The sequence below is a fragment of the Tachypleus tridentatus genome, chromosome 12, assembly GCF_004210375.1.
Source record: "Tachypleus tridentatus isolate NWPU-2018 chromosome 12, ASM421037v1, whole genome shotgun sequence".
NCBI lineage: Eukaryota > Metazoa > Arthropoda > Merostomata > Xiphosura > Limulidae > Tachypleus > Tachypleus tridentatus.
Genome location: NC_134836.1, coordinates 18,915,246 through 18,923,864, shown reverse-complemented (window position 1 = coordinate 18,923,864; position 8,619 = coordinate 18,915,246). Strand labels below are relative to the sequence as shown.

Here is an 8,619-nt window from a genome sequence, read left to right as displayed (position 1 = left end):
GTGTAATTCTTCATTTAATTCTGTCTCTAATAACACAGTTGTATAAATATATATGGTAAAAAGTGGAATAAACATGCGGTAAACCGACTCGAAACACAATAAAGGTCGAACAGTTTTCTACACTTCACTATTTTATCAGATTTATTTGGTGTTTTTCTAAGAGTGATATCACTCAAAGGAAACCCAATCTTGCATTTGAACTGTTTTAATAAAGATATGTAATAGCCATAGTCTTTCATATGAAGACAAACGGTTAAATTCAGTAACCAGGCAGACGATATTCAATATTCTGAATCCTTTCCTTACTGATAACACTGAACTACAAAACCCAAGCCTGTGGAAACAGGAATTATCCATAGTTTCTTTAACCTCTGTAACTTAGCAATAAAAAAGGAACGTCGTACACTAAATTAAGAACATCTAATGACATTACGAAAACATGTGGGCCCGGTATGGCCAGGTGGTTAAGGCGCTCGCCTCGTAATCCGAGGGTCCCCGGTTCGAATTCCTGTCACACCAAACATGCTCGCCCATTTAGCCATGGAGGCATTATACTGTGATGGTCAATCCCACTATTCGTTGGCCAAAGAGTAGACCAAGAGTTGGCGGTAGATGGTGATGACTAGCTGCCCTCCCGCTTGTTTTACACTGCTAAATTAGGAACGGCTAGCGCAGATAGCCCTCGTATAGCTTTGTGCGAAAATCAGCAATAAAAAACGAAAATATACCTTCTGTTTATTTTAGTCTCATGTTTAAGCAACTTCCTAGACAAATTAAATGGTAATTGAAAACTTTATTATTAAGAACGGTATTTGCTATTTACAATAGTTTTGACGCCCGGTTGTAACTTAACAAAAACACCAAAAATGGGTCATGCAAGTTAGCAAACCAAAAAATCAGTTGTTTGTAACCACTGTTAGAAGCTTTATGGGTTGATAACAATAGCACGTCAATGTTAATCTATTGTCTGAACTGGGTTATTTTTATTAAAACGTGTCATTTCATTCAATAATTAAGTTCGAGAATTTGAATATATCTATTTGCTTGCTTATTTTTCCCTTTTCCACAGTTCCGCGCTCTTACAGCGGTAAGTCTATGAATTTACAACCCTGAAATTAGTGATTCGACTCCTCGCGGTGCACTCGGGAGTCAATCAGATGTGGCTTTGCTACAAAAAAAACCTCACATACAACCTTCTCTGCAGCATTATATTTAATTAATAAGTAATTAAGCTTGCACATTCACCAAATATTCACTTGGCCATTAAAAGATATGAATCAGACAATTAAATAGCGTATTAGAAATTAACCATAAAAAAATATTAGATAACATTTACGTACATAACTAAAATTATTATTGGTGCAAAACAATCAATCACATTTGGATACATTTGTTTGAAGGTTCTCTGACCACCACGCCTATCGAAATCCGATTTCTAGCCTTGTAGCTCTGCTGGGGGGGGGGGGTTGGAATACGTATTACTGCAGTTAAAAATCATATCAAATGACTATAAAAAAAGCAACATTTCCAACAATAAAACAGGTAGTCAGTCAGATGTTGAAAGTGATTTTGATACAAATGCCAAAAAGTTTTTATTGGAAAATCGTTTGTTTTTTTAATTTTGTGCAAAACTACACGACGGCTACCTGCGCTAGCCATCCCTAATTAAGCAGTGAAAAACTAGAGGGAAGGGAGCTAGTCATCACCACCCATCACCAACTCTTGGGCTACTCTTTTACTAACGAAAAGAGAAATTGACTTTCATATTATAACGCCATCATGTTTGAAAAGGCGATTCTGTTTGATAGTACGTGGGATTTGAACCCGCGACCTTCATAAGGGGAAGTCGAGCGCCCTAACCACCTGGCCATCGTGTATCAATGTCGTCTTGTGCAGAGAATTAATTCTAAGACATACACTCACAGCTGCAAACGTTACTAAAAAAGAAACATCGCAATTACGTGAGTAACAAGAAACAGAAAAATATCCCTTTGTCACTGAATGTACAAAAGTAGCTTATAACTTATTTGTTGTGTGACATACAGTCACATATATTTCAAGCGTCAGCCTTCATATACAAAACCAATTAGTTAAAAAAGTTGTTTTAAGAGACGTCAGTACACTAATTATAATTTCTAAAACATGTCGAAATGTATTATAAAACAATACGTTGTCCACCTACCGATATCAGATGTCGTAAAATTGTTGTCATTTTTTTAATTTTTTGCTATTCCTAAAGCGTCTTATCTTGATTACGAAAAAAAGTTGTATTTTTGAGTTGAAAATAATCGAACTTTTTTAACCACAAAATTTTAAATACGTTTAAACTATTTGACAAATACAATAGGATATAACACCTTATATGCATGTATGCTTGTTAGTTATTTGCACATTCCACATGGCTACCTGAAGTCGTAGATTCACACGTAAGTGGTAAACATTCAACAACTAGCTTTACTGGTCATTATTCGTAACAATACATAAGCTAACAAACCAGTTGGGTGACTTCCAAACGTCTGTAATATTATTATAGATTAGTAATACGTGCTTAAAAGCTTTTTTCCTTTTTGCAATGGCGCCACTTTTCATTTTCCTATAGATTTATAACGTTTTTGGACAATGTTACAAATTTGGTTAATTCTCGACGCGAGTAAAACTGTTGTGAAAGATTCATTGTTTTAGGCTTCCTTTCAACACACACAGTTATCTAACATCAAACCATAAAAACACGTGAAGAGACAGACCATTTTTGGAAACTCGTGGAATTTTTTTCTCTTACTATTTTTCGGAATGCATCTTAAACGTTTTATATATATATGTATATATTAATCGATAAAAATATACTTTTATATTTATTTCCTAAATATTTCTTGGTAAAATCTGAGAAAAGTATGATGACTTTTCACAATCTTTATGAATTATTTAAAACATTTAATTAATAGTTTCGTTTAGGCATGATATCGGAGCGAATTAAAAAATTGATAATTATCACATGATATATATATAAACAGAAAGTCACTAGTACAAATAGCTTAAATCTGGTTCTTTCATAAAAGCTGCTTTCTTTAGATCTTTTAGAACATCAGTGGCGGCGCCAAGGGGGCTTGAGCCCCCCAAATGAACCAAGCCCCCCTCAGCGCCCCAATATTGTTACCTACATATATTCTTAAAATATGAAAAACACAATCGTCGTTGTTGCTTAACAATTAACATCAAAGAGACATAGATCTGTAGAACTCGACGTCTTCATTATAACGAAAGTATATGTCATGCGTCCCATAGCAATGTACTGAATGCACTGAAACTCATGCGCTGTATTGCCGCTCCCTGCGTAATGCCATTCTGTCTTGAGCTTTGATGAAGATTAGACAACCACTTTGATTTCAAGTTACAACAGGTCATCAGGGAATTTACTGGATAAACCAAAGGTTTCACAGATATTTACCCATTAATTTCATTTATCTTTTATTAAAAAGTAAAACATAGCATGCATGTATAAGCGTATTGTGTATAGGTCAAAACTATGAAGCATTTAGCCGGTGTTGTGTCCTCTGTGAGATCATTTTGCATTGTGTATCAGCCATCCAAAATTGTACTGATGATTGTGGCATACACTTAAAATTGTGACTTACAATCCAATTAATGTTATACTTGTGATTAGATAATAACCTTACATGTTAACTGACCAAATAATATTTCTAAACAATTCTACAATGAATTTTGAAATTGTCATTGGACTATTTAGAAGTGCCTAATTTAATGTAAGGAAGTAGTTACATTATTGTAACAGTTCTTGTCACATTTATGATAATAAGAACAATCACAGTTTGGCCTGTATGAATAATGTGAACTTATGAAGAAACCAGCCTTTATGTGAAGGTCAACTGCAATTTAGACATTTTGTTTTGGTGCTACTATGATCATTCAATATCCAGGCCGCGGGTTTGCTTTGTTCGAGCGCACGATTCCCGTCTCGAACGCCTTAAGCGCATGATCACCGAGTCGCTGACCATGGTGTACGCTCTTCATACAGCTAACGATCGGCTCAGCCCGATCGAGATCCAGATGCCACCCGCACGCCCCCACTCACACCCATTAACTGCCCACAGTTTTACAACATGCCCTTACCAAAGCTGTGTTTGTGTTCCCTAATTAGCCCTGTAATTTTACATTATCACTACCCTCTAATTAAGTACTTGTGCTATGTGGTTAAAGATAAACACTTTCTCCAACAGTATTTCACGGATATGTTCTCGACGCCAGGAGACACACCTTCTATGTCATCATAGAAGGATGCTCAACGAGCTGAAAAGAAGATTCTCCTCTGATGCCTGCAGTGTTCTATGGGTGCAACTGCACTGAACCCCAAACACTCCACATTTCTGGACAAGCAAGTACTCTTAGGAATGGCAGCAAACTATGGTGTGGCAGAGGATGACCTCACAGTGGAGGTATACCAGTTGGACTGGCTAATTACCAGGACGAAAGACAAGGGGCAGGAAGTATCCACACCATTGGAGCTTGCAACCATGCTGGAACCAGTTCAACCAGAGCTACTTATTCGTTTACGAGAAATATCTTTATCTGAGAAATAACTTAATATTTTAACAAAATTTGATGTTTTATCTTGTTAGTTTCTTTCAAACTCAGGTTTTACAACGAGCTATCTGCACTGTTCTAACTGAAGGGAATTGAGCCCCAAAAGCGTTATAAGATCTCAATATTACTGTTGAGCCACAACAGAAGGATTTTTTTTTTTTTTTTACTGACATGTTTAGATTATAATTAAGGCGATTAGGTGATAAACCATTTGAGTATATTCTATAAGTGTTTCATCTTCTTTTCTAGGATGGTAGCTAATAATTTTCCAGTGCGTCAGTTTACCTTTTCAGTAAATTAAAACATTTATTCAAAACACGATTAGTGATTTCCATATAATTGCTTTTAAATACCAAATACCTCTTAATAATGTATACTTATTTGTAAATTAATAAAAACAAATTGGTATTTATATGAAAATATTTTTAATACCTCTCTTTCAATTCTTACCCACAAACCTTTTATTTATTTCAATTTATGAATGTGTTTTGCAGTATCATCTCGTTCTTACCCTCCTGATGCACTTACTTGCAACTAAAAAATATACAGAGAGAAAAAAGTAATAAATTGACTAGAAATAAAACGATGACATAGAAATTAAAATAGATACATGATCTACCGTTTTAGCATTAAACGTTTGTATTAAGAACCTTCATCTGAATTCGGAAACAACTATACCTCCTTTTAACATTTATTAAGATGAAATAAAGGTAAGGGAATTAAAGTATTTTATTTTAATGGAGTATATAAAACAATGTTAAAAATTCTAGATTTTGTTTAAAATATTTCTAGCCTAAATACCTTTTATAATACTATTAATTCATAATTTCCAACTTTTAAATAAATACAAAAAGAGTTGAAGAACAAACTAGATTAACAAGTATTATACGTAATAGAAATGCTGATTTATCATTTTCTTTATTTAGAGATAAAGCAAAAGTATTGCAACTTTTCAAACTATTAGAACCCATGAACTGAATTTCAAAAATCCTAAAGTTAATTCTTACAAACACGTCGTGGAAATTCAAATAATTACACTGCACAACAATTTTTTGAAAAGTTTTGCTTCCTGACAAGTTTTTGCTGATTGTGACAGGTACCTGGTGGGTATGCACAAATATAGTTGTGGTTTTGCTTCATCACGTAGGAACTCTGAGAAATAGACATTTAACTGTTTACCGGCAATAACATATTTAATTGCGTTTATGTTTCTAATATGCTATTAAGTTCAACATAATTAAAAATGTTTTGCTCCTGATTTTCATTTGTATTCAATGTCCGGTGCATTACGTTGCAGTGTCCAACAGTAGTCAGCAAGCATTGACGGATTCCAGTTGCCCTGATATCGTTTTTCCATTGTAGCAATGTCCTGGTGAAACTGAAGATTTCGATGAAACGGCACGTGATGGGCAAATTTGGATGTGGTTTTCGTGATCAGCAGCCAAAAATCTATAAGGAACACCCAACAGTGTTCAAGAAACAAAAACTTTGTTGTGCAGTGTTATTTAATGGAAGTTCATGTTAGAAAATAATTTCCAAGTAAATTTCACAAAACCTTGGGTTATTTTATCATTTTCTATTCCCTATTACAGAATTTTATCAAATATTTTTATAAGAATGAAAGTTAAAGTGAATTTTATAAACTTTTTCATATTCATATTAAATAGAAAAACTGACACTGTCGAATTATCGTTGCGATATTAAGTAATAAATAACCATACCCCATTTTGATCCCATAAGTACTGGGCACGTGGTTTGCATTGTCCTAACACCCTTTTCGCCATTTTGAGGAAAGTCGTACCACAAAAGAGCTGCTCCCTGTAAATAAGTCATACATTATATATAATATGTGTTCATTAAACACCCAGTATCTAACAAGTATGCTTTCCTGTTGTATTCGATTGACTTAAAAGTTTCAAAAATAAATAGAACAGTAAGAAACGCAACATAAAATACATAAAATAAATAAATATTTATTTCTCGTTAGCACTAGAAAGATGGAATCAACTTTAATACATAGATTTCCCGAAAGATTAATTCTGGAAAATTTGAGGATCCTGTTCCTTGTTTTTCGAAATTAATCCATTAATGTTTTTGCGTGAAGTAACTTTGTTCATTAGCACTAGGAGATCTTGATAATCAAATACGTGAAGAGAGAGACAAAGTAAATGTTACGTATCTTGTAGGGTTCAGTCTACTGGTGTTTGTTCTTTATCAAATTCTACATATAATAACAACGGCTTTTACATATCTGGAACTATATATTTATCTATTATTTCATAGGTAAAAATATAATTTTACTTTGAGTGTAAATACGAGTTTTGTTGACGAAGGTAATCAGTGATGATAAAGAAAATCTTAATTTTTAATACGACCTCTTGATGTGAAGTTCGTGACTTATTGGTTAGGGAGTTTGACTCTCGATATGCGGGTCGTGAGATTCAAATCAGTCGCCAAACATGTACTCCTCTTTCAGTTGTTCGAGCGTTATAATGTATCGATCAATCTTATCATTCGTTCGTAAAATAGTAACCCAAAAGCTGGTGGAGGGCGAAGTTAACTAGCTGTCTTTCCCTCTAGTCTATCACTTCAGAATTAGGTATTGCTAATGTAAACAGCCCCCGAGTACCTTTGCGCGAAATTCAAAACAAACAAAAACAGAATTATGTTGATGAAAACTATTGTTACATGCCCGCTGTGACTACATGATGTAAGAACGGATGTTCTTAGTTACAGGATCTTATTCTACTGAAGAATTATTACAGGCTTCATCCACGATACTCAAGAACCAAATCAATAGTCAAGGAGGAATGTAGAAGTCCAGATGTAACGGATCCTCCCAGGTCATATGACTAAACAACGATCATATGAAACATGAAAATGTTGATAAAAAAACAAACTAAAACTTTATGTTTAACAATAAAGCTGTTTTCTGCAACACAAGAATTCAAATAACTTTCGCTTTGTGGCCAGGTGGTTAGGGCGTTCGACTTGCAATTTGAGTCACGGGTTCGAATCCCCGTCAACCAAACACGCTCGCCCTTTCAGCCGTGAGGACATTATAAAGTTCGGCAGTCCCACTATTCGTTGACAAAAGAGCATTCAGGAGTTGGCGGTGGTTATTAGCTGCCTTCCCTCTAGTCTTATGCTAGTAATTTAGGGATGGTTAGAGCAGATAGGCGTCGTGTAGCTCTGCGCGAAATTAACAAAAATCAACAACTAAGAAAAATTTCACTTCTCTTAAACAATACATGTATGTGTTTTCTTAATAGCAACATTCACATCGCGCTATCTAGTGAGTCCACCGCCGTGAATAGAACCCCTTATTTTAGCGTTGTATATCCGTAGGCTTACCGCTGTACCCGCGGAGACTCTTTAAAATAAACTTTGTATCTTTCTTCACTTAACAGTCATGGAATTACGGAAAGTTTTACTTTATTTCTATCAAATAAAAACAAATAATATAAATGTTCCAAACTCACTTCTTTATTCATATTAGAAATTCAGAATTTTAAGTGTCAAAGACTGACATTAAATGAGTTTCAGATTGAAAATTAATGAACTAATTACTTTTATTGGCACGACTCCAACTCCAATTTTCGGGAAAACTGTAGAACCTCCTTTCTTTACACCATTGAGCTGCGAAAAAGGAAAGTCACGAGAGATAAGAAACATTTTAAGGACTTCTGTCGTCTTTCGTCAGATTGTTAAGTTTGACTGATATTGTACAGTTTGTTGACTTGAGTTACAGGGTCAATACAAAGCAAAGGAAATGATAAAACAAATATTTTATTATCTTTTAGAATTTCTAGAGCGTACAAAAGGGATTTACACATAAGAATAAAAAAGACCTCTACACCCCAAATTATTATAAGAAACCTTCATTTAAACCGAAATTACGCCTTTGCGCCTTCTTCAAGGCTGTTACATAAATATGCTTGATATCACAGTTTTATTTACTAGCCACATAAAAGCCTCCAAAACGATATGTGGGTTGAAATAAAACAAAAACACTATTAT

General features: G+C 34.4%; 1 protein-coding gene across 4 annotated transcripts in view; it reads right to left on the bottom strand.

The window, feature by feature from the left end:
- Nucleotides 1–5,007: 5,007 nt before the first annotated feature.
- The window catches only part of LOC143235063 (prolyl 4-hydroxylase subunit alpha-1-like), a 29,264-nt gene continuing 25,652 nt past the window's right edge, over nt 5,008–8,619 (bottom strand). For 2 of the 4 annotated variants that reach the window (XM_076472836.1, XM_076472835.1), the window contains exons 14-16: nt 8,170–8,238; nt 6,321–6,417; nt 5,492–6,048 (exon numbers count right to left, since the gene is read on the bottom strand). In XM_076472836.1, coding sequence (XP_076328951.1) covers nt 5,861–6,048; nt 6,321–6,417; nt 8,170–8,238 — 354 coding nt within the window. In that variant the 3' untranslated portion in view covers nt 5,492–5,860. Of the gene's footprint in view, nt 5,134–5,490; nt 6,049–6,320; nt 6,418–8,169; nt 8,239–8,619 lie in introns of those variants that run through there. The other 2 variants (XM_076472838.1, XM_076472837.1) reach the window with 2 other exon arrangements.